The sequence below is a fragment of the Falco rusticolus genome, chromosome 2 (assembly GCF_015220075.1).
Source record: "Falco rusticolus isolate bFalRus1 chromosome 2, bFalRus1.pri, whole genome shotgun sequence".
Taxonomy (NCBI): domain Eukaryota; kingdom Metazoa; phylum Chordata; class Aves; order Falconiformes; family Falconidae; genus Falco; species Falco rusticolus.
Window position 1 is genome coordinate 22,620,712 of NC_051188.1, and position 27,166 is coordinate 22,647,877.

Consider the following 27,166-nt stretch of genomic DNA (forward strand, 5'->3'; position numbering starts at 1 on the left):
TCTTTGTTTCACATACGACACAATATATTTAAACCATCAAATGCTTTGCTATTATCAGGCAGGACTGATCACCCACAACCACCTAAGCCTCCTGGCTCCCTTCTGCAAAGCTGAGGAACAAGGATGGGGGCTGTAGCACCCCTGAAGACTGGCAAACCCGAGCCGTCCTAGAGAATAAGAAAGCATTCAGAGGCCAGGATCAACACTGATGTAGCTTTGGGGGTAAACTTAGCACGAGTGAGCCGTGGCCTGTCATCAGACCATCTCTGCTGTTCAGACACTATACTGAGGATTTATACTATTCCTCCAACAGAGATGGGGCTCAGCCCACCAAGTTAAACACAAAAACTGCACTACAGTACAAAGCACCACACCAGACCCTCAGCTCAGGGGATTACCGTCAGCTTTAAAGAATTTAACCAGACATTTCCTGGTCTTATCTGCTTCCCCTGCTATCGTTCTCTAAACATCCCTTCCTAGAAAAGGTAGAAGTGCAATACTAAACAGTGGATTTCCATTATTGAATCGTGAGGAAAACCATCCATCAGCACTTCCCTATGCCCGTGAAAAGACTTTTTGACACCACCTGACTCCAGAGAACACAGTCATCAAAAAGCAATCAGAGGCCACCCGTGCCACCAGGGAAGCCAAGCCCCACCTCGTTTAATCCTGCCGTCTCTTGCCAAACACCCATGAGGCTGTACACTTGTCACGAAGATGGGCAGTTCGCCACTTTTGCTGCCTCTGCCTCCTGCCACTGTCATTCCCAGAGATTCATGTGGCTCTTTTTTCACAGTAATGTGCTTTTCTTGGCATGTAACACACTGGGAGAGATCCTGTTTGACAAGGATAAATAACATTGTTAAAAAAACCCAACCAAACAAAAACCCAAAACCCAAGCGCACACAATTAAATACACCCCAAAGCTATACTTTGGCACTTTAACAGAATGGTATAAAAGGACTAAGTAGTGGAAATCGGCTTTGGCTGGATTTCTTCCAGGTCAGAAGAAAAAAACCAAAAAAAGCCACTCATGTAGATTCTTAAACAGAGACAGAAAGTTTATAAAGGCCCATCTTGAAAACCTCACTCCAGTTTTTCTTAGCATCCTACACTGGAATGGGCTAAATTTTAGGGCTACACTACAAAACCGTATGGTCAAAAGACTGGACACAAATGAAAAAAGTTATCTTTTGATGTTTTGGTGAACACCAGCATTATCTCATTTGTCAGTAGAGTATGGCCCAGAACTACAAAGAAGTTCCTAAGAAATGAAAAATGTGTTTTCATGATGACAAACGAAGACCATTTAAAGCCCATATACATCATGTTGTCTTTAGCAGCTGGTATGTAGAATCTCCCAGAGCACAAAGTAATTAAGGCCAATCAAAGTATTGGCTAGTAATGGGTGCCTTGTACAGACTCCCTAATGATGACAACAAAGACCCAAACTTGAAGCGAGAAGAGATCCTATATTTCATTTTCTAACACCTGAATTATAAAGTTTGGCCTGTACCAGTTTCACTCCATCAAAAGGATCTAAATGTGAATCAAAGTACATTTTATTTGCTGAAGCCTTTCCTCTTCAGGATATTTAATGATACATTCAAACCACTGCACACGCAACTGTAGTAGCACCTTAAATTTATCAGAATACTTGCAAGGAATCCAAAATAACAGAAGAAATAAGCTGGGAGATTCTTCCAACTACAAATACTTATTTACTCTCCTGCCTTCTCTTGGAAAATGGCAACACTGCTTTCTGCGACTTCCAGTGCCCCACACTCCTCTGACTGATTGCTGCTTGCGTATACATGTTAATCACGTACGTAGCTGTAAATAAACATATCACAGCTTATAAAGACAGCTCCTTCTTAAGTCTTCAGGCTTTAGGACTAACTGGCTGGTGCCATGCAATTATATAAACATCTTTTAAGCCACAAGACTTCTAAGCCAACTGTAGGTTAATGAGAGAGAGGCAAAGATAAATAGTATGACACATGGGAAATCTCCACTTGTGGTTATGTGGGACTTCCCACTTTGGAAGAGCCCATGGATAGTATTGATACGTGAGAGAAATCAGCTCAGCCAATGCATCAACTTTGGAACTGCAATATGGACACAACCCATGCTGGCAGATGGAAAAATCAGTTCAAGTTCTCTGATACAGATGAGCTCTAATCATTGTGTTGATAATGGCCTAATATTGTGGCAAGTACAAATGGCCAATAACTGTATTCAGAAGCCTCACCTCTGTCCCTCAGGAGGAAAACAAGCTTCCTAGAGCCTCACTTGTTCTTCTCTGAAATTACACGAACTTCTAAAAGGAAACACTATCAACACATAAATCCTCCCAACAGAAGTATGATGTTAAACAGTGATGCCAACAGAGTGGAGGAGGAAAGGTGGCTTGGTTGACATGGTCAACATGACAATTATTTCACAAAATTAAACTTCTCAACAGTGAGAACTCGTATTTTTCTAACTACAAGAACACCTCAGGCACAAGCTTTATTTCTGCAGGTCTTTCAAGTAATTTGCCACGAGCTTCATGAAAACCTCTTCACTGTGCCTTCCTCGCTCTGCTTGATCATGCAGAACTCAGCAGTCTTGCGGTCAGCACTGGTGGCTCACGGAGGAGATGACACATCCCTCCAACGTGCATTTTATATACTGGATGGTGCGCACCACACTTTATGGCCTTGCTGGTTGCAGCCAGCACAGAGGCAACAAAAAAATAATGATCTTGAATGACAGCTCTCCCATGCCACAGTAATACATGAGCCACCGTCTTAAGACAAGGTCTAACAACTTACAGCCATATGAGCTCACAGCACTTGCTTCTCTCACTACAGTCAGCAAATAAAAAACCCAAACCTGTTGCATATCTTTTGTTACCACTGTAGACATGATGCGGGACTTGAGCACTTGGAAGTTGTCATGGGGTTTTTTTCGGGGTTTTTTTTTTGTTTTGTTTTGTTTTGTTTTTTTTTTTGTTTTTTTGTTTTTGTTTTTTGTTTTTTTTTTTTAAGTAGGTAAAAACCAAGGTATAACCCTTTCTTCCAGTCTTGCCTTGCTACACACTTAGACCGTCACATGAGTAAAATGGTATTGATACCTCTTAGAAGGAGAAACACCAACCTTATGTGAGTTTGGTCTGCTGTGAAACAGCTGGTGGGACTGGTGTTGGTGTGGGTTGCTGTTGTGAGTCCCAGTGTCTCGGATAATATTGACTGTCTGTGACTTCAGGGGTCTAGAGATGATCAAATTCACTCTCTCCCCACTAGCCTGTTGAATATATAAAACAAAGTAATGAAGTTGGTAGAATATTGACTATTAGCAGAGAAGGAGGAGAACTGATGATGAAATATGAAATAACACAATAGCAGAACTTGTTTTCCAGTTCCCGAGTGTGCCACAAACTGCTTAGACTGCGCAGTCCCTTACTTGCTTTTGCTGCAATTCTCCTCAGAATGGAGGGGATATTAACACTCCTCCTTCGCCTCTGATGTTAGATTTACATCAGCTGGAAATCCTTTGCCAAAAGAACTATTTCTCACTTTGTGTTATCAAGCTTCAAACATTAAAAATCACCCAATTCCATCTGCAGTCTCTGCAAACTTCTGCAACATGTAGCAATAAAAGAAAGAAATGCCCACATGATGGCTCCAGGGTCTGCAGATCTTGGTCAAAAGCTCTGAGCACCTCTGGTACTTTCCAAGGAGACTTCCAAGAAAGATTGTTATATATGAGCAGACCATCAAATTATGGATTTTGGGGAGTATCGTAAGACTTAGTTACCAGATGTTAAATAGAACATCAACTTTCTACCACCACAAAACCACACCTCAGTAGATACAAGTTACCCAGTGTAAAATTCTGACCACTTCACTGTATCCAAAAACTGGGAAACTACAATTCCCGAGATTGTTGTTATTTTCTTTTAACTGCAAGGGAAGCTCTTGAAATGATTCCTGAAACAAATATTTACTACTCATTTGCATCAGAGTTCTCTCTGTGGTGCTGAGTTAAGCAAAGATGACTGCACTAGACTGCAAGAACCTACTACTGGCCTGTTCCAGCTTTCCTAAAACCAGCCATTTTCACCAACATCCCATCAGCAAGAAGCAGCAATGTGCTACAGCTGTTTCCTTACAGACTGGGAGAAAGACATGGAGTAAAGGTTTTCCTGTGGGAACAGGGAAGGGTCACGCATCACACTGCATCAAGCTCCGGGTAATATTTGTGTCCAGAGCACAGCCAGACATTGGGAGCAGCCCTTTCTTCAACACTCAGAAAACAAGTTTTACTGTGCAGGACTCATGGAATACCTATTTTTTTCCCTTCCCAGCTCCTACCTATTGCTTATACAAAGTCTGACAAAGCACTTTGCTGTTTTAACCCCACTCAAACACCGGCAGATCAATACAAAACAAAGCCCACTTTCATAGAGCTTACTGAAAGATTACAACTATTGTACATACATAAATATAATAATAATCCTTTCTTTTTTTTCCGAGCAATAGGCTACATGGTACTGTCCTTGCTCACATGAGCAGTCTTCTAACGTTCAGGCTGTATGCCAGGGAAGACTTAATGCACTTTTCACTTCTGAGGAGGTGAAGTTCACCTGCTAGGTGTCAAAGCACACCCTGTTTTGCACTCGTATTTCCAGAACATAAATCACAGCAATTGCATCGCTGCAGGCTTTTAAGCAGTACACAAGCTGTTCTGTCTGGGACAGACTCTACCCCAGGTTTTGCAAAAGAAATAAAGCTGAACTAAGAACTCAGGTAGGGAATGCAAATTACCTGTATAACCTGAGCAGCAAGCTCAGGTGTCCCATGCTTCAAGTCATGTCCATTAATTGCAAGTACACGGTCATTGCTGCAGAGCCTGCCATCTTGAGCAGCCAACCCCCCTTCTAAAAGGTCGAGAATAAAAACTCCCGGCTCATCTGTTCTGCGTACAAGTTTAATGCCAAGCTGCTCACTGGAGTCACGTTTATGCAGTGTCACTTGAAAGCTGTCTTCCCGCAAGGAGCTGGTGGTGTCCACGTGGTTGTGTGTGCGGCTGCCGAACCGCCTCTCCCTCAGCACGGTGAGGTGCAGCACCGAGCAAGGCTGGGAAAGCACAGCTCGAGCGTGGTTGTGAGACACGTTGCTTATGTCAAAGCTATTGACCTGCAAAACACCACCAACAACAAAAATGAGAACAATATTTTCAAGTATTTAATTGTTCTTGGTTACGGAAATAAAGTCCCTTCCAAACTAAATTCAGACCTCACTTTCAAACCAGACTTGGAGCAACATATATATCTGACCCTACCAGGCTTCCTCTCTCACCCTTCGATACTCTCCTGCCAAGCCACTTTGTCTGCTCAATATACAAACCTATTTTTAAGTTGGAAAAGACCCTTAAGATCATCGAGTGCAACCATTAACCTAACACTGCCAAGTCCACCACTAAACCATGTCCCCAGGCACCACATCTACATGTCTTTTCAATCACCTCCGGGATGGTGACTCAACCACTTCCCTGGGCAGCCTGGTCCACTGCTTGATAAGCCTTTTGGTGAAGAATTTTTTTCCCAATCTCCAATCTAAACCTTCCCTGGCACAACTTGAGGCCTTTTCCCACAAAGGTGAAAACATCTCTCTAACAGTGAGCATCCTCTGTCATCATAGCCCAGGGCTTTTGCTCTCCTGGTCTCGTACACTTGTCTTCCTTAGACCTTTACATTGTTCATTCTCCAGGACAAGAACTTTGCATGTGCTTTCGGTGTCAAGCCCAGCATCACTTAAAACTATAAAAAAAGTTATAAAAAGAATACATCCAAATCTCTGAAGAAAGCTTACGTGTAACAACAACACGCAGTACTTCCACGATGTGGAAAATTAAAAAAACCCTTGAAATCCAGAATAATGAAACTGTTCATTAAGACAGTAGAAAAAGGTTGTTGTACTAGTTCTCAGTTCTTAGCATGAACTTAGAAGATTTTCCACCAATTTCAACTAGGTCAGAGTTTCAGACTTATAATCTGTATTACTCAAAAGATCAGTTGTAAATGAAAACCAGATTAAACTTTCTCTCCATATAAACAAGAACTGTGTTTGTTGTGTGGCCCACTGATACAAAGATCAGTCCTCTTCAGTCACTTCTTACACTACAAAGTTAGGATAAAAGTTGACAGTGCAATGAGATTTAGCAGAAAACATGATCACCACAAAAACCAGCACAAAAGCTGTATTTGCCTTGTTTGTAAGAAGGGGTTCAAATTTAACACTAAAACGTCATCCTTTAGCACGTACTATTGTGCCCGGATGGAGGAACCCCTGCTCCATAATTTCAGCAGACAGAAACTAACACAAAATGGACTACACTGACCTGCCTTACCTAAGCGTTTTCAGGCTCCCCATGGCAAGTAAGTAAAAATACAGACTTGCAGCTTCCCACCATCTAATAGCAATATTAACACTTTAAAAAAAAATAGGAAGAGAAGGACCCAGAAATCTATGTACAGCAGCTGCCCCATTTACATCATATGCATCTGAGTTGAGGGGCTCTGAGAGGTCAGTGCCAAACCCTTTGGCCCTGGTGGTGTTAGCACGGTGAAGGGGTAGCCATACCCTCTTGAGCCACCACCACCTCCAGCCCGATGCCCAGCATAAAGCCACTGCTCCTGGCAGCACCGCAAGCTCAGACACCAAACCACAATCGTGTCCTGGTCTGCTGCTGCTCAGAGACAGGCTGTAACCTTGAGCAGAGGGAAAAACAGGCATAGCTAGGAGAAATAACATTTAGAGCTGCCACCCGCAAAACCCACTAGGGCTCATCCGTCAGAGCCCTTAAATTAAATCTAGTTTTATTTTTAGCTGTCGCTAGCTAAGTAAATACATAAAATATGGAAGCATCCAAAGGGCACAGAAGAATATATGCAATAAAAAGCAAATCTTCTTTCTGCAAGGCAGTTCACAATTTCAGAATAAACCAGCCTTAGCGTTTCTTAGGGAAAGGGATTCTCATTAGAACATGTTTTACATGAATTACAGTCACAGTCCAGCACATTAAAGGGACAGTTTGTACAGCACTTTGAAAATGTTAGGCACCTATCTATACCTTGCAGACAACATATGCTTTTATGTAGCTGTTACTAAATGCTGTTCCCTCAGATCTTAAAAAGATAATACTTCTTGTTTGACTGGGCAAGAAATGCTGAGTTTCACCTCACAGTCCTTCCTGGCTTTCTTTTAGTACTTTAATGCTCATAAAAGCCTTTGAAGACGTTTTCAGAAAGAGCCGACCGAAGCGTGCACGCTGAGCTGCATCTAACTCTGCACTTAGCTACAGCTGGCAGAGACTGAGCCATTTTAATATTACAGCTCAGCACCTGCAAAGGTAAATTCAAAGCAATAAAGCTACTGTATCTTCCAAAAAGTTTGGCTTTTACCTCCTGTACCTCTCCCTCAGCATGGCAGAAGGACTCTCATGGATGCTCCCCTAGCATATGACAGCCTCAGTGCCAGCACACTGATAGGGAAGGCTCACTACAGCTTATAAATGCTATTTATAATCAATTTACTGCCACTTATGGCTTTGGAAACTATAATTGACACCTGCCCAAACAGCAAGAGTTTACAAAGCTTCACTGGAGCTCAAGCTCCCTATTCTGGCAATGAAGGAGAGCCTCTGAGTATTGAAATAAATTAGGCAGCATCCAACCAGTGTCTGCAACTTCTTGTTAAAAAGGCAACATCTTGGAAACCTCTGGGTTGCTTTCTTGGCCAGGCACTAAGCTAACACTCCCAAGAGAAGAAAAAGGCATGTTTCTCAAAAAGGACTTTATTTTTTGAAGTGCAAACTAATTTCATTCCATGGTTAACTACAGTATTTAAGCTACTTCTATTGGCTTGATTTCAAAAAAAGTGAAATTAAAAGGCTGACACTACTTTTGGACTGATCTTAGGTTTAGATCAAAAGCAAACATTGTTACTGAAGTAATTTTGAAGTGATGGTAATATATTTATTTCAGGTGGAATGATTAAAACCAGAAAAAAGCTGGATGACAGTCCTGTGTATGTAGAACTCAGTGCCATTCTTAAGAGTCCTATAAACAGACCCTTCCCCTAATACAAAATTAAAAATCCAAAATTAGTAGAATTTGACCTTTTTACACTGCCTGTGCATGAACACTTAAAACCGTAACAAAATTATGCACTTAATCATAACCAACTTAAAAGTTTAATTTCTGGAAAAATATTTAGAGCACCTTGCTTTGAGTTATGACAGTGAAGAAGAGTATCACCCACTCTTTTACACACACTGAAAGATGCAGGTCAACTGCCTAGGCTACTGGAAGGTAATAGTGACCAGATTAAAATAACAGTTTAGATGAAGTCAGCCTTACAATCCACAACTTGCTTTTTACACAGGACAAATTATGCCAACTTGTTAGCAAGAAGTAACCTTGGGTTCCGTCGGAAAGCATGCATTAAGTTGAAATAAAGCCCAAGTTCTACAGTATTTAAAACCAGAAAAATAAACCCATATTTTAAACGTTGATAAGAGATGCTAAGAAGGGAAAATAATTCCAGGGACTGGTCCAAGCAATAATGTAAAACATGACAGCCAAAAGTGCTAGAACAACAGGCTGTACTCTGAATATTAATTTGCCTTCCAACTGATAATTGCAAAGCTAACATTTATACAACACAGTCTGACAAGGAAAACCTCCTGTCTCATTTAACAGGTGGTTCTGCAAGAAGTGAATGGAAAACAGGCAGACAGAATATATAATTAGGTTCCATACTTGAAGTATTTGGTCTCCAGCAAGAAGTCTTCCATCTCTGGCAATGATCCCATCTCGATAAACCTCTTGAATGACAATGTTGATCAAAGGCGTTTCATTGCCACCCACTATGCTAATTCCTAATTCGATATAAGGATTGGACCGATGGATTTCAATAGTAGTGATCTCTCCTTCAGGCAAGGTAGGTGGCTGTTGATTTGCTGCCATTTATTTTTAAAAAGACAGATGATTAATATCCTTTATACCTCATTCACTTTCAATAAAGCAAATCACCAAAGGACAATGTAGACAGGCCACAGGACAACAGTTTAACAACAAACTAAATAAGCACAACTGGATTAGTTCCACTACTTGTTGGAACACCTAGCTCGTTAGAAACAACTCTCTAACAACTTAGTAGCATCCATGCTTCCTGAAATGGGATCACTTGGACTGGAAAAGAATATTCTTGAACCCTTTGGATCCTGTCCTTCATAATAAATTTCATATACTTAATTTCCAATTGGGTCACTTGTGATGTCACATTTGGTGATGATGATAAAAATGTGGTTTAGGGGTTACCCTACAGCACATGACTTGGTCATGTCTCTTCATCAGCTGGTCTCACAGCTGCATTAGGAGCTGCTGTTAAGTTACTGGGTCAAGAGAAGGAGCCCATTTCTGAAGCAAACATGGAGACAACTAAAGAGGAAAAAGGGGGATGCTAAAGGATGGCAAATACAGAGGAGAAGGAAGGGGACAGGACCACCTTCCTCTGTGGTAAGGCTCAGCACTTCCTCTCTAAAATCCCAGATGCTAGAGGTGTTACTGCTCATTCGGTGCAGATGGATGCAGGAGTTACTCAGCTGCCTTTTTGCTCGAGCAGGACAGCACTCCGTGTGTGGGAAGGCTGCTGATCCAGGCATGGGGAAAGGGGGAAGAGGGGAAAAGAAATCTCATCTTAGAAATCAACTTTTGTAATTTTACAGAAATTATACTCTTTCCATTTTGCTGCGAGGCCAGTGCTACTAATAGATTAATATGAACTATTGCACCATGGCATGTTTAATGATGATACAGCAGCATGATATCTGGCACGTGCTCTGAGATATTTCTTTCCTTCCTAATTGTGACCTTATCCCAGCTGCACACTTGCACATAACTGAAACCCACTAGTATTTCTCCAGGAACTGCAAAAGAAAAGAGCAGAAGATGATGATGCACACTCATGGCTGGTAAGAGACAAGCTCTGACACATCTGATAAAAGAGACTTAAGAAGATAGGTGATGACATACTGTCTGCTACTGTGTTCTCCTCAAACGGTGGATTGTCGATGCTGGGCTCGTCTGTCCATGTGGGAAGGGCAGGCGAGGTGAAGCTCTGTTCGGCTGGCACTACTCCCTGATCTGAATCCGGAGATAAACTGCTAGGTTGCTCCATCCCACCAGAACCACTCTCGCCCTCTGCTTCTGCTTGCAGCTTGCTTGTTTTCCTTCTCTCCAGAGCAACTCTTCGATTAGAAGCCCCAGGACACCTGTGAAGACAACGTTTATACCATGCTTCAAGCCTGCAGCAATGTTTGTAGCACAAAATGCCCAAGTACTCCATCAAATGAAATCAGTCTTCTTCAAAGGCACAGCTTTAAACTAACTATAAAAAATATTAAACACTTTGGATTTTAAGCCCAAAATATGGTTTTAGTGGACAGAACCCCAAAACAATACTGCCGCCTTCTCAAAACTACTACATAGCTCTTTGTCCATAAACTAAATGGACTGTAAAACCTTCTGAATGTGGACTCACTCTGTTATTTACATTCCAGTTTCTGGAAGATCATCTTGCTGAGAAGATTAAACAGGACTGGCATAAAATTCCACAGAAGAGAAGCCCCGTTCAAAGACACATTTGGAGACCCACTGAAGCAATATCCTTTTACCTTACCTTAGTAAGCCAATAGAAGGAAGCATCATGTTTTCCTGGAGTCATTTGGGGGAGGAGAGATATGAAAATTTACCTATATTGCAGTCTAATTGTTAAAATACTGAAAACAATCACGCTTGTCTAGGAGTTCATATGAAAAGTTAAGCAGAAGTAACAGCTCTGCTCATCACCTCCCCTTGAAACAGTAGAAGGTGTTTCATCCTCCTCCTGCCTCTCCTTTTCTCTTCCTGACTTCACACAGGAGATGTAATTTGTTACTTTCCCTCTTGCAACAATGCTCCATCAGCATTTGGTGCTTTTCACTCTAAACTCATTTCTGTGAGTTCCCGTTATTCTTAATGCAGTAATTTTTTATGCTTATGTTTAAAATCCTACAACAGTTATTGCAAAAAAAGGGCTGCAATGTTGCAAATTCACAGAACGCCTTCATTTATGGTCTTACATTTATATGTAGATAATTGGATGTGGACATCAATCTTACATCTGTCTGTGTGACAGTTTTGCCAGTGTCTGATATGTCACTTCTTACAGTATTTGATGTCCTCCTTCAAGTTCCTGCTTCTGGAGCTGCTGACCACCTAAAGATGCTTGTATTGTAGCAGTGTCAGAAAAAAGGAACCATGTTCTTGAAAGGACTCCCTGTTTTGGAACTTGACAGATTGTGCTAACAAAAGAAGAAATGATTTATTGTTGCAACAGGAGAAGAAATGTGTTAACAGAGTAAAAGACGGCAGAAGTCTAACGGTGTGCTAACTTGTTAAACCAGAATGTTTTGAGAATCACAGCTCTGTTCTGACATTCTGTGAACAGGATTTGGTAATTGTATGGTTAGACTGTTTCACAGCATGAGGGATTTTGAAGAAATGTTAACAAAGTTATTCAGCTCTGAAGAATGTTGGTAAAGACATCTGTATAGCTTTTGTGACCCTCACCAGTGTTATACATACATAAGGTGATATATATATATATGTGCATGTGTGTATATCTTAATCATTATATATATATATAAAAGTAATTATATACATGTTTAGAAGAATAGCATAGGGTAACCCAAATGTGCTGTGAAATATGCATAAATACATAAATTAGAGACAGTTCACATGATGAAATGACACACGTAAGAGATCTTTTCTTGGGGCTTTCCCCAAGGCTAGTCATCTTATTCTTCACAGTTAATAAAATGCAAGCACAAAACATGAAAATTACTTGAAAGATTTTGCTTTGTGAAAAAGTTTATCTGATTGTAATGATGGAACACAACCCTACTGCTTGGTTTTGCCAAGGTACTAGTCACTACACGAAATCACTGGCATAGTGGGACTCATCAGCTAAGAAATCTGGCCAGTCTCTGTCTGTTCTGGTGGCCAGAGACAACACAGTTACAGGTGAAACTCGGCAGGAAGTTTTTTATCATTGACCACTTCACAACGTAAAACCTCAAAACAAGAATCCCGAAAGGCCAAGAAACTGAGAAATGCAATCCCTTCCATCAGAATTTCTAAAATACTTTAACTTGATGGGTTAGGCTCACACTCCCCCAAATCTTAGCACTGACAGCTGGAGAAAAAAAGACCAATCTCCAATATCACTCACTCCTGCAGCAACATGGCAAAGGGTAAATGCTCTCGTAGAAGAAACCTCTTATCTATTGGGAGCTCTGACAGATGCGCTCTCCCACACTGATCTGCAAGAGTTTAGGACAAAGCCACTCCAAGCTGCATGTCCTTGCTGTCCCTGAACTGCTCTGCTATAGGAGTTGTGATTTTTCAGCAAAAAGGTGAATGAATAGCTCAAAACTGACACTGTCAGAGGACCATGCTCCCATCCCACTGAGTTTAGCCAGTACAGTCCAGAATGAGTGGACTAATTCTGCCAACCAGATACTTCCTTAGGTATCTTCTACCAAAACACTGTGCTGTTGACTCTTACTCAGCCAGCTCACAAGGCCTGTGGATCCCAAAGGACCTGGTGTAGATGACAAAGCAGAGCTTGGATTTATTATTTTTTTTAAACTGTATCAAACCAGGATGGAACAAAAATCATCCCTGGAAGTGCCCTATTTCTGTCAAAGCCTTCCAAACCACAGTGAGGTCCTCCTCCACCCTCCTTCAGAGAGCACATTCCCCCACCCTTACCTGGCAGCTGATGAAAGACGTTGCACAAAATAAAAATAGATTTGAGGTTTATTTTGGCCAATGATATTTAATTATCATTTCAAAGGCTAATATCAAGAAATGTAAACAGCCTTCTGAGCACACCTACTCAGCTCAGTGGAATCCCTTTTGTGTAGCTTTCTACACGGCAAAAAAGGAAAAAACCTAGATTCTTCCCCAAACTAATCAGTAATTGTAACAGACTATGATTTTCAGCCTGGTATAGCGCAGCTACGTTGCCAGGAAAGTAGTTGTCTGGTGGAGACATTAATGCATGGGGTACCAGTTCCTAGGTCTTTAAACACGATATACCACCTACCAAGCAGCAAAACCCAGGACTGGTATTCAAGCACATCTACAAGGAGATTTTTCATTTCCACTTGCAATATAAAAAGATTTTATTGGCAGTGGGAATGTATCATTCACAAACAGCAAAACCATACAGCAGTCGTAACACTTAACAAGTGCCGATAAATCTCTAAAGGTGCACACCTTCACTAATACTGTTTTTGTCAAATATCTGGGATAAAGAGCATTTTGGACCAAATCTTGTAACAAGTTATGTACACAGATGGGCATCTTGGGATCAAAACAAACATTGAAGCTTGTTTTTATAGGTACAGGAATCCATTCTTATACAATAAATTGCATAAATAAGGGCTGAAATGAGACCGAAATGTGTCTTACAGGAACAGCATTTCATATCTCCCTACAAAGCCAGAATATCTTGGTTAGGAATGAGAAGAAAGGCAGGAAGATTTTTCTAGAATTTCCAGAAATTATTTCATTTCTTTCATGAATCAAGATGCTCAAGAGTAGAGATACTGAAGCAACCAGCTACAGCAACTGAGTGATATTATTTATTGGGAAACTCGCAGGGCAATTGTTCTTGGGTTGTAAAATCAGCTTCTGCTTATGTTCATTGACTCCCTTGTCTCCTCCCTTCAGCACCAGATTTTGCTGAATTCTGCATGGTGATAAAGTGTAGCTTTTACCTTCAAGTCCTCTCAATCCACATCAGACAGAGCAGGTTTTTTTGTTTGGGGTTTTTTTGTTGTTGTTTTTGTTTGAGGGTTTTTTTACAGCCAAGTCCACTGTGATTCTCATTTAAAAGCTGAGTTCTTGGAACACTAGCAGCAATCCCTCTCTGAAGATAAAAAGAGCTTTCACACAAAATTAAGATGTAGTTTACAGTGTATTCTGTGGAATAACAGTAGGGGTTCAAAAACCACATTTGCTCACTGACTACTGAAAAGAAAGATTTCATTGTAACTTATGCTGTCAGCTTCTGCCCAGTCTAGAGGTCTGATAAAAGCAAACACACCAAATAGCCTCAAACCAGTCACACTAAATTGTTTTCCAAGCAGGAGCTGAATTTCAGCAAAGACTGCAGAGAAGCAACCTAAATGCCTTTGCTATTGCTCATAAAACTTTGCCAGCAAAGTGACCTTAAGCACTAATTCTGGCAAGATTTACAGCCGCAATTCAGAGTAAAACACAGTGCTGCTTTGGAAGGTTAAGTATTTGGGTCTTGGTTTTTCTTTTGCCAGAACAAAAAAAATAAAAGGGGGGGGGGGGGGGGAGGGAGGGGACCACAAAAAGGAGGCAAATAAGAGTCATCTTGGTTTGGGCATCAGAGAAGACTCAAGAAAAACAAAAAAAAGAGTGGTTTTGTTGCACATTTCTTTCTCACATCCAATGATCTCAGCAGCCTACAAGAAGCCAGGTGGCTTCAGAACAGAGTAAACCACATAAAGATCCTGTACCTTTCCAGGAATGGAAAGAGTCCACAGGGCATGCAGAAACTCCGAATCTGTTGCCTATCCACTTACTAGGTGTAAGAAAAGACCTGCCAGAAGAGGGTTAAATCCTACAGATCCTCTTCACTTCTCCTGGTGCTAACAAAGAGCAGGGCAGGGATAGCGCTTGCAGCTAACATGGGACCAGGTGGGAAGAACAGGACTTGGCAGCACTACCATAAACACCAAAATAACTGGGACTGCCAAGATTTTGAATGACAAAATTCTTTGTCTATACAACTGATTTTCCGATGGATCTTGTTAATCTAAATCCATATATTAAGCATGGTGACTGACACACTGTGAATAGCTCAATACTTTCTTCAATTCCAGAAAATACAATCCTATATAAAGTGTGAACTTAATTTGACATAAAATTTGCTATAAGGTTGGCCTCAACATTAAAGCATTTGGGAAAATGAATGGCTCCATCCAAAATGGTAACTTAAACTACCACAGGAGAATATAGGAGGGAACAACTGAAGCCCAACTCGAAAGCAATACATAAAACACAATACCTAACCATCTCACTAAAAAGTTGTACAAATTTCAGAGTATGTTTTTGTACAATGGAGTTTCTTCAGGTCTGAATAATCTGTAAGAATGAACTGAATTAAAATCATACACAAACTCAATAATCCTTCTGTCAGATTTCCTTCTGATAAATACACCTTTGATATTTAGAAGTGGAATTGGCACCTACTTTACCAAACATTAAACAAATTTTCTGTACCAAGTGACTGGGAAAATTTGTACAACTCAGCATTACTCATATATTTTTGTCCTTCAAATCTAATTATGTGCATTGTGTTTAACTTTGAAAACCACAGTTCCCAAGCAAATGTGATGAATATGTTCTTTATGCAATGAGGTATCATGGAGTGAAATTAGTGACCATGAAGTAATCAAGTTTGTGTCTCATGCCTCTCATCTCCTTGCTGGAGCAGCTTGCAGTAACTCTACACTCTGAGATGCCTGGTGCATGCGATGACATTTTCTTCCAGCTTTTATGTTCAAATGGAGATGATTAAAAGAACACTGGAAAACCTGAGTGTGAATGTTTTTAGACAGTGAGAACTAACCAACTGTATTGTATTTCTTAAAAATACAAACTAGTTCATGTAAGGGCTTGTTGAGACTGGTTTATATTAATCTACGCTGAAAATTATAATAAAACTGGATTTTATATTTCTTTCCCACGTTTAATGATCAGTAGTAGAATTTTACTGGATTCACTAATCCATATAAAAACAAATCCGAATTACACAGTTGCTGCCATTGTTTATGTCAGCAATGATAATTTACAGGTGTTCAGATGTTTGCAAATAAAATTAATTGAAAACGTAAATCATCATATACTTAAAATGCGTATCGACATCCCAAGGCAACAGAAGGAATAGAAAATGAGCAGCCCTCTGCAACTGAAAGCTTTTTTGCAGCTGACAAACAAAAGCTAGTGACTCAGCTCACTTGGACTTTGTAATAACTTTGTGCATCATGTAAATGAGTATTTCATATATACCCAAAGAGAGCATAGATAAGTGTTCCATGTAGAAATAAATTACGTAGCCCTGTTGTAAACAGCCCTAATATCATTCAAAGAGATGCCAACGAAGGCAAATGCACTGAAGAGGTGAGGGATATGACAGTGGGAAACCAGAAGATGAACCAAATATGTAGCAGGTGTCTTGCTAGCATTTTGCCTTTTATTAAAATCAAACTAGTTTAACAGTATGATTATAAATAGAACAGTTAGGCTTCCTCACCACCCTCATATCATCATACATATCAAAAATTACTTGCCTGGATGAAACAAGCAAGAGCCTAAGCTAACATAGAAAACATGTGGAGGAAAAAAAAAAAAAAAAAAAGGCTCCTCCACTCCTCCTTAGTCCCCACACCTCTCTGATGTGGACACTGAACATGTGTACATTCATGCTGTGGGTACAACAACCAACAAAACCCCAGCAACCCCAGGCTCACCACATCCTGCACGCCCAAGGTCCTCCCAGGCTATGAATCCCTGGAAGCCTTCAGGATGTAAGGAAGAAGAGGGCACGCTGGAAGTACGCGTGTAAACAAACTGCTCCCAAGGCAGGTGGCAGCTGCTCTCTTCCCTTTCTCTGCAGAGCACCTGCCTGCATGCCTACCCATACCGCACCTGACTCCCAAACAAACTCCTCCGCAATGTCACCCTTCACCTGAGGACAGTCTCCAAGAGTCTCCAGATGGACAAAGACTGAGACTTGGAAAGAAGCTCAGCGCGTAGATCCGTGCAGCTCTCAAATGAGCTTTTCCACCTGGGTGGCCAGCAGCGTTGCTGGACTGGACTGAGGGCTGGCGGAGGGGGCACACAGCTATCACTGCCCTCCTTTGGGGGAGCGGGACAGGAAAGGAAACTGCTCCCCATTCCACCACAGCCACCACTGTCCCTTCCTCTGGGCCTGGGGTTTTGAGTCCCAACGTGGAGGGGTCTTTGCCTAAAGAGCTGGCACAGATAAGACTAGCAAACCATGAAACACCCCCATGGAATGGGCAACCACTGAAGTTTATGGAGGCTGGTTTAAAAAAAATGTAAAGAAAAGGGGTGGGGGGAACAGTATCAAATTGAATGAAAGCAAAGCAGGTAAGAACAAAGCCCATGATGAAGTCATGGAAATGAAAAGATCTCATCTCAGCCACTGACCAAGGAGACCAGAAGAATTAGGACTCCGATAGGAGTCCTCTTCATGAAGAGCTGCCACACAAAATGCTTGTTTTTACAAACGTAGCTGACAAAAACACTCGCGTGTTGAACTGCATTTCCCTAGTGCCTTTTGCCTATGTACAATGGATATGCTCAATGCTTATTCTTCTGGGCTGGATGCTTTTTTGCAAGGACAATTAGATATTTTTCTGAAACTTCCCTCTGCAAAACAAACATAGGCTTCCAAATAGCATCAAGTTGTACACAGGGAATATTTTCTGGTAGCCGACGCTATTTACGTGAACTGGATCCTTTGAAGTCAGACACATTGCCTTTGAATACATTATTTCCTTCTTTTTGCAATTCTTCACCATACTCCTCTTACAATTTCATAAATCTCTAAACAGTTTAAAATTAGTTGGTATAGATATGCATAATATTTTTTAAGCCCCGACTCATTAATTCCACCGTATTTTAGATTTAACATACATAGTATGTCCAAGTTTTTGTTAATGACTCATGTAACTGAACAGCTCATGATTAAAAAAGCTCTATCTGTTTATTTACTGAAAATATTCTCCAATTTATAGAGGCAACAAAAGATGAAAAATGCACTTCTCAAAACAAGTTTAACATTTTCCATTAGAAAAGTGGCATTGCCTTACAGAGAAGAATGAAACATCTTCATATAGCAGGGTACCACACACATGGTATGGAGGCAACTCCTTTGCTGGAAGAACCAAATGCACTAGTCTGCAAAATATGAAGTATCATTCTATCTGAATTTGATAATCATAGAACACCAGGTTGGAAGGGACCACAAGGATCATCTGCTCCAACCTTATAACCTTATCCCTCTCTATCATGACCTCCTTTCAATGTTTAAATATTTAGGGCAGGACAACATAAAGCAGAATTATAAAAATATTAACAATGCAAAATAAGGTCCTAAACATTTAGGTGCAGGTAATATTGAAATGTATCTCTCTGACACAAAATCACTCATAAAAGCTGCACCAAAACTTCCCACTGGTGTTAAGTGATGAGTTTCTACCTAATTAACAGGGTGTTGGAAGTGTACTATAAGCAATCAAAACAAACAACCAAAAAATCCTAGAAACTACATCATGTTTGCATGACATACCATCAACCTGTTCAGTAAACAGTTTTATTTTCTTTTTTAACAGGGAAAAATAGGTCTTGCAGGAGTCTCCAGGGATACCCTGTCCATCCGCCTATCTCAAAGCAGAATCAATTCTGCTGTAACTGTTCCTGAAAAAGGTTGGTTTAACATGTTCATAAACACTTCTGAAAGTGGGGAATTCACAATCACCACCCAAGCAATCTATGCCACTGCCAGACCATTATAAAGCATTTTTTCCTCTAATCTGAACTAATCTCCTTTGTTCCTATTGCACCACTTCCCTCCTCTCTACAGAGTTTGCGCATCTCTCATTTTTCCCCTCCTTCAGACTTTTTTCCCCTACCATAAACAACCTCCGTTTTAACTTTTTCTGCTAAATCATTTTTTGAGACCTCTAATGAATAATTTCGTTCTCACCACAGCTCTCTCCAAGAGTCATCATGCTATTACTGGTGCAACATCCAATATGGGATCCAGTGCTGTAGCTGTGCACAGTTACAGACAGACCATTTCCCACAGTCTTCTACTGTAAATTTAAAAACCACCACCAATCCTCTCTCCACTCCTGCCCCCAGTTTCTACTGCTACAGAAACTGGCCTATCAAGTGTGTAAGGAACATGCAATGCAAGCACCAGTACTGCTCACCTGTTTTTGAGATGTGCCGCCAGGTCACAGCGTTGCATGACTTCTTGACACACGGCAGAGAACGGGCACAAAACAAACAGCTTGTCTAACAGTTTATGAACAAGAATGCTGGATTTTTTGCAGAGTTTAAAATGGAGTCGTTTTCGATCCAGCGGACAGAAATCCTTCTCTTGCAGAAAGTTCCTTAGGCACTTGTAGCAGAAAGTGTGTCCACAGGGAGTGTCCAATGGCTGCAACAAGGGCTGAAGGCAAATGTGGCAGACCAAGTCATCGTCCACTTCATTCTGGTAGTTGTAGAGGTGGTTTTCCCTTGTCCAGTGCTGCTGGCCACACTCGAAGCACAGAGGGTTCAAGGAGGCATTCTGCTCCACCGAAGCCATGTCATCACCTGTAGTCCCCATTGTACAGCTAAGAAGGCTGACGGATCCTCCTCCTCCTCATATGATGGGGTTGCTCACATAATGCTCAGAGGGAAGCAACTTCTTTCAGGGTGACTTATGCTCTTCAGCCAAGTGTCATTTTCTGCAACAAATAAAGAAATAAAAATCATTCATTTTGCATGAATTATGACGGTTCTTGTCAGAACTTTAGACTTCTTCGGGGTTTACCAGAATGTAACAGCTAGATAGATTAAGAAAATACTCCTGTTTTCTGTAAATTTGTCATAGAAGACAGCAACAAAAAAATCTGGAAGTACAATTCCTTTTGCAACATAAACGTGTTATGGCTTCATAACAGCTGCTGCACTGCACAGTTTTCACCTGCAAGATGACCAGTTTGTGACAGCAAGGACGCCGCATTATGCAATGTCACAGCAGAAGCGTGCAATTAGCATCTAGCACAAAAATACCCTATTGTGGAATAATGGTTATATGACCAAGTAATTAAATGTGTTCTTTAATATGAGATTATGATTTTAATCTGGTCCTACTCTTTTTTTAGGATTTTGACTATTAATGTAGAATATAACACATTAAAGTTCTAAATACACTGCATTAAAAGTAACAGCAACAAACCGCTTACTCTGTTCTTTCCATTAGTAATATTGCATATGTGTCACCACTTACCTTCAGGTTTTCTCTGTGGGTTTCTACACAGTAGGGGGGACTGATTCTATCCAGTACACCACATTTGATGTAGTACAGAGGCCAGTAATAAAAATATGCAATAAACTAATCATATGAAGCTATTGGTTCCAAACAACTAATCTGTTTTGCTTTTTATCTAACAAAATCACAGCATACTCAATGTGGTGATAATAGTGTCAGTCAAAGGACTGTAGGTCTGTCACTGTAGGATTTACTTTCTGAACCTTATAAGCTATTCAACTTTGCCCCTCTTAAAATAGCTGCATGGTCAGGAAACTGTGCAGCCATCATTCTGCACTTTCAAACACTAAATCCTTACTCCTCCCAACCTTATTTACCCTTCTCTCCCTTAGAAAACCACACTGCTTGACACCCGTAACAGGATGATCTAGAAAACAAAACAAATGTTCTCACATTCTTAACTAGATCTCCTCATTCATTCATTAATTTTGGTAAATGTTCTCATTGGTGGTGGGGGGGGGGAAATCAAATTTGGGCAATGCTTACTTTGTGACTAAATTCTTCATTGCAAATCAGCAAGCAACACTCATGACAGACACTTACTGTATTCTAGCAGAGTAGCAGCAAGCATACAGAGAAATGAAAACTGCTAGTCTAGGTACCAGCCCATCATCTTTATTTTTAGCTGCTGAAATGTAGTCATAAATATATTCTGAAATTCCTGTGAAACACATGCATTTCACCATGTCTCACTTTTAAGAGAATCCCTGCTTTGGTTTTTGCCCCTTAACCTCACACAGCCAAGCACAAGACTTAGAGCACATTTTACAAGGATTATTATATCCTTTGACGCAAAAAGGATTAAATAGTAATTTGTAATCCAGGCTTCTATTCTGCCGTGGAAATTGATGCTCATCATTGCCCTGACTCGTAGTAGATAATGTGCACCTTCTGGAAAGGATTTCACAACGGAACAGCATAGTGGTTCTTTGTTACTGCAGACTAAGAATGCAAAATAAATAAGAACCCAAAAGAGATTACTCAAAAAAACAGCCTTAAATGTATTATGTAAGAGCTCAAAGATTGGATAGCAGAGCACGGGGCCCTCGTGCTCAAACCGCAGCACTCTCACTCTGTGTTCATGCTACTGGATTAACGCAGTAGGGATGAGACCCATCTAATGGCTGTTCTTTATGTAATGCAAAATAAACCAGATAAATGTTCTAGAAAAACACTGCAGTGATTTGTGACTTTACCAAATTATTTTGCTGCTTAGGGCACCAGGAGTGGAACACGTGGCACATGCCATATTGTACTTGGGGGTACCTGCAACACCAACAGGTATGGCAGAGGGAAGGAACATGCAAAACAGGCAGAGAAAGACATTTGTGTGTTGCCCAAACACTAGACACACTCCTATACTAGTTCTCTTCCTCCTTCTCCAAGTAACCAAGGTCCCAAGAAGGGAGCAAGTCCTACATCAGCAAGGCTACAGGAAAACCCAGGGACCATTCTGTGCCCTGCCGGTATGAAGGAAGCTCTGGTTGTGGACCCCTGACAGTGAGCACTCACCTTCCCGAAGGCTTCTAGCATTTCTGTCCTTTGAAGTCTGTGTGACTCACATGGCAGTCAGCTACAGAGCACCAGGCAGCATCAGGCAGTAAATGTACCCATGAAATACTCTGAACACGTACTTGCTACAGTCAGATACCTGCACCCCCCTTTTAGAAGGTTGTAATTAAATCCTTTGTGTGTTAAAAACTTTTTAAAATAGCTTACTATAAATTTTGAACAAAAAGTACAATAAGAAAAGTTATTGAGCAATCAGGCTTTCACTGCCATGTTTTCAATTATCACGACAAGCATTCCTTCTTCGGAAAGGTACATCCAGGGGCAAGCTTTGTTTGCTTAAACCACAAGAGTTTGTCCTCAGTGAAGCACAGGCAGTTGCTCTCTGTTGCCCACCACTGAAGGAGGTGAGCAGGCAGACCTGTTTTCCCAGGACAGCCCCATCCCAGTGTCTTAACACTGCTGGTGCAGGGCCAAGTGCCCTGGGCTGTGCTTTGCTGCAGAGGTGGCACTTCAGGCCAGGGGCAGGCTGTTTTGCTGACCGTTGCCATTGCCTCTAGCTGCTTCTCAGCGCTGCCAGTGCCCCGTTAGCTTAGATCATCAATAAATACCATATAAACTAGCCCCACCACCTCTTCCACAGCTGCCAGCAGAGCTGCGAGAGAAACAGATAGTGGACTGCAAGATGAAGATTCAAAAAAAACCCAAACCCAACCCACTACCACCACCCACACCACCCACCCCCAAACAGCAACAACAACAAAAAAGAAAACGGTGAGGTTTCTTCACTTTCACACTGCTGTCTGCTTCCTTCACTTCTGTGCTGCATTTGGGGCAAGCCTGTTCCATGACTAAGGAATCAATCACCAGGATTTGTATTGATTATATACCACAGCTGCCTAATCATCAATTCCAAGACTTTTTACAGGCTGATCCCAGTGCAAAATATTAACTGATTTACAAAGTCCACAAACGCAGTATTTGTGGTCTGAGCAACAACTGAGACGGCAGGCAAGGTCTAAATTTCAAAAGCACTATATCCCTGAAATCCACAATGCTGGAGCACTGCCATTTCTAATACCCTACTTCAACCCTCGTTATGCATCCCTTATTTGCTGTATCTCTTATCACTGCAGATCACCAGGTCCACAGGATGGTATCAGCTCGGGAAAGCTGCAAACAGGAAAAATAATCAGAATTATACAAAACATGAAGAAGGTAAAAGAGCCAGCCAGGCCTGTTATTCAAGTCATATAATTCCCTAGGAAATAATTCTCCTGGGACTTCATTACAACAGCCAAACAGTGCAGGTGGTGCCCTGCTTTCAGTTTTCAATCAGATTCTGCTTGGGAACTGGGCAAGACTGGACATCCAACTGTGCAAATTTTTATTTTATTTTTTTACGTGGAGTGAGCATGCGAGTGACTTTATACTAAAAAAGACAGCCTTATCCTTAGGCCTTCTCTAGTTCTGACTTACTGATTCAACTAACATTCTCTGGAGAAGCTTGACACATTTTTACAAAATCGTAAGGTGTCAGGCTTTATACCTACATCAGGTTTCACGATGTTTATTCCTTTTGTCTGAATAGGCACTGTAAAAAAAACCAAACAAACCACAAGCAAACTGGAATTGCAGCAATAACTTAGCCTTTTTACTATGGTTGTCTTTTTTTACATGTCACAAATAATTAACACTAGTTTAAGTTTGAAGTTAATGGAAATATGTATTTTGCAATGAATGCCCTCACAGATTTAAGTAATCTATTTCTAAATTCTCTTATCAAAATCCTGGAGATTTAGAGCCCATTAACTGACTGTTCAAAATTTTACAAAACAATCTGACTATACCCCAGAAGCAAACAACTAAAGAAAATACTCGTTTTACCAACTGATCTCTTCCAAAATTACCTTTAAGATACTACAATTTCCAATTTTCTCTACTACCCTATGCAATTCCCTCAACCAAAAGCAAAGGTCAAAAAAGCACCCTTTGATGAATGACACCCCTGTTCCTTTGCTGGACTCGGATGTCCCTGTATTCTAAAACAGCTGGGATGCACATCTCTCAGTTCTGTGGCTAACAACTCTTTACACCAGAATGGACACCATCTCACTGAGATGTATTTAACCACTGAATCGATGCTTAATTTCTACTGTGTAGCTTAAACAAACTGCAGGGGAGAAACATCCACCTGTATTTCCACTTGATCCACGGCCACCGACTGCTGGCTGCTGCTTCTCATCCCAGAGGGCTCAAAATTGCTTCCTCCTGGCAGCACAAGAATGCCTCAGCATATCCCTTCCTTATCCCTCCACAGTGGGGAAAGGGAGGATATGGAAAGAAGTTGTAACAGCTACAGTGAAGGTTTCACATGACCCTAAACTCAGGCAGTCCTTTCCTGGTCAGTCAGATTTGTACTTGCAAGGCAATACGTAACATGTATCGATCAATAACTCCAAACAACAGTATGGTCATCACCCTGGATTTCAGGAATGGTTGGCTTAATTTTAAAATGCCACAGGATTTCTGAAGTCTGTTCTCCATGGCCATGGCACCTAAGTGCCAAAGCTAGCTAGGAAGGATCTCAGAATACCCAAATTCCGCTTCAAACATCAGGGCTATGAACAGGATCTCTTGGCAGCCAGGGGTGGATCAACACAAGCCCCAGGAGAGGGAAATGAGAGTGTTACATCCGTTGCTTAAAACCACATCATAACTGATCAAACATTAGTTCTTAGTTCCCAGTCCAGTATCCTTCACAGGAATTAGAGCATCAGGCTGATGATTCACAACTGTTTTCAAAGCAGACTTTAGCTCGAGTGGAAGAATAAAAGATAGCAAAAACTGTAATAAAAAACATTTTGAGAATAAATAGCTGGCGCACAGCACAAGAAGGGAAAAGTTATTCCACATCTTCCAGTAAGAGTGACCTAGCTCATTAGATACTATCTCTGTTTTAATATTAAAGCCATACAGCAAACAAGTGAAGCAGAACTAGAAACTTCTATTGACCATACAACATCCATATTAATTATACCGGTATCTGAGGGCTGCACTGTCTTCAAACACAAACCCCAATTCGACTCTAGTTCAAGTTTATGAGACAGTAATCTTGATAGACTCTTCCTCTTTTGAAAGCACAAACAACTGAAAGTGTTGTCAAAAAATGGAATCTGACAGCTCAAAGTCAGGAAAAAAAACCTATGAGAAATGGGCAGAGCACAGCAATTAGACTGGGACAGATTTCTGCTAATGCTGCAGCCACACTGTCACCGGATGCCAATTATCCAGTACACCTATTTTTGTGCCAAGGAACAACATTTTTTTCCATGTTTTTTTAAGTTGTTGAGCAGAATGATTGGAATTTTTACGTTCAAACAAAATAATACCGTGCCTGAACAGTGACTTTGTTCTGCTGAAACACAACCAGGCAACGCTGGGCTTGCAGTAACACCATCTCTCTGCAGATTAATTTTTTTGCCTCTGTGCTTGCCTTTTTGCTCCATCAAAGCAATGCCCGCAGAGCGAAGGTGGCAGCCCTACACCAGGTGCTGATGTGGCATCATTGCTGCAAATGCAATGGGGTTGCAGGTGATGGTTTTCCCCACCTCAGGAGTGTGGGTTTTTACATGCAGTATCGTAAAAAAGATATGCACACGTGCTTCCCTTGCTGGGTAGTTCTGGAGTATGGCATTTTTCCAGGCTGAAAAATCCCTCCCTAAATCTGGCGAACAAGGAGTGTTTGGGAAAATGAACAGGACCCTAAGCTGCGTTCGATATTTGTGGAGTGTCGTGTTTCCATGGCAACGGGGGGCTACAGGCTTTAATTACTGACATGACATTAAGGGCCCCCGCTGCACGGCATGTGCGAGACACGCTGCCAGGTGGGGGGAGCCGGCAGGAGCAATGCCTGCGCTGCCCCCTGCTCCGTGGCTGCCTGCAGAGGTCTGGGGGGTCTGAGCAACCATTGCACAAGGGAACAAAGAGATTTAAAGAAAGGGGAAACCAAGGAAGCAGAAGACCAACCAACCTTAGGAGTGGTGATGGATGGTGCCCGCCTCCCAAAACCAGTGCCTCAAACTTGGGATGCTCAACATCATAGGATGACAGAAGAAAAAATAAGGACACAGTGCCCAGAGATAAGTGGCCAGAAGGTTTTGCTGAAACATGCAAAGATCATCCTGCAGCCATTTTCTACGACACAAATGGAATGACTTCTATTTTGGGACCAGGAGATTAAAATAGCTTTATACTTTAGTCAAATCAGTCTTGAATGAGACAGGGAAGATGAGGATTGCGACCCTACCGAGGTCTCTGCAACAAAATACCCATTCTTTATAGAAAATACAGAGCTACATCTGAAAGACCATCCCAGAATAAAAGAAAAGGAGACAAGAGTATGAATCCTTACTGAAGGTACATCTACACATCTACAGATTAAACTTGGCATATTCACACTGAACGAGGGGCACTGAGAAAGAAGGCAGCAAGACACACAAGCCAAGCTAGATGTGAGCCACCCAGGTTCAGATGTGGCCTGCACAAAGCCTGAACCCTACTGGAGGAGAAAGAACTTGAACTTGCACCCCCTCCGCTGCACGCACAGCAGCCACTGCTGCCCACCCTACCTGAAGCCTCGTTCACAGTTATTTGCCCTTCTCTGCCATCCTGTTTCACAAGAGAGGCAGGGGCCACCTTTCCAGTTTTCAATAAGATCCATTTTCTGTGGGTACATTCGATTTTCTGCTAAGTGGAAAGAGAAGGGCCTGTTTCTGTGGGCTAACCTTGCTTGGTGTCAAGAGGCCACCCCACCACAGGAACCGCAAACACAGGATGAGTGCCTGGGGGATCAACATGCTCACAAGTCTTTCAATAACCTAGCATGTTTGCAACTTTTAGTCTTAAGCATGCAAAAAAAACCTGCACAAAACCTCCATCAAGCTCCCAAATCCCTTCTGGGATTTCTGTAGCAGTAAAAAAAATAAATTATAAAAGCAGCAAAATGGAATGAAAGTGAAAATAACCCACACTCACCTGCCAGTAGACCCGAAGACAAACTTCCTTCTTAGTGCAGAGAATAATGAAAGCAGTATGTCATTAATGCTGTTGTAACAGGTAGAGTTTTATATCCAGTGGGAACAAACAAAAAAAAAGTACCCCAACAGTCAAAAACCCACGACAAAGAGACAATTAGCAAGGCTTTCTTATTACTGACGGAGCAGAGGAGAAAGGCAAGAAAGAGTAAAACATTTGTTTATCCACCATGGTTATTTTCTGCAGTGCAATCTGTCCACCAGCCCCTGCCATATGTGCCACCCTTTCCTGTTTGAAGAGATGAAGGCAGCAGAAAGCTGTCCATCAAGATGCTAAACCTTCTGGAAAGCCCT

The 27,166-nt window shown here is 41.4% G+C and overlaps 1 protein-coding gene across 6 annotated transcripts in view; it reads right to left on the reverse strand.

Annotated features, from left to right (window-relative positions):
- The window catches only part of LNX2 (ligand of numb-protein X 2), a 65,306-nt gene that overhangs the window by 9,582 nt on the left and 28,558 nt on the right, over positions 1-27,166 (reverse strand). For 3 of the 6 annotated variants that reach the window (XM_037375827.1, XM_037375828.1, XM_037375830.1), the window contains 7 exons: positions 19,159-19,680; positions 10,085-10,323; positions 9,558-9,701; positions 8,810-9,009; positions 4,812-5,183; positions 3,142-3,288; positions 659-836 (listed from right to left, as the gene is read on the reverse strand). In XM_037375827.1, the coding sequence (XP_037231724.1) occupies positions 659-836; positions 3,142-3,288; positions 4,812-5,183; positions 8,810-9,009; positions 9,558-9,701; positions 10,085-10,323; positions 19,159-19,559 (1,681 nt within the window). In that variant the 5' untranslated portion in view covers positions 19,560-19,680. Of the gene's footprint in view, positions 1-658; positions 837-3,141; positions 3,289-4,811; positions 5,184-8,809; positions 9,010-9,557; positions 9,702-10,084; positions 10,324-19,158; positions 19,681-26,813; positions 27,144-27,166 lie in introns of those variants that run through there. The other 3 variants (XM_037375829.1, XM_037375831.1, XM_037375832.1) reach the window with 3 other exon arrangements.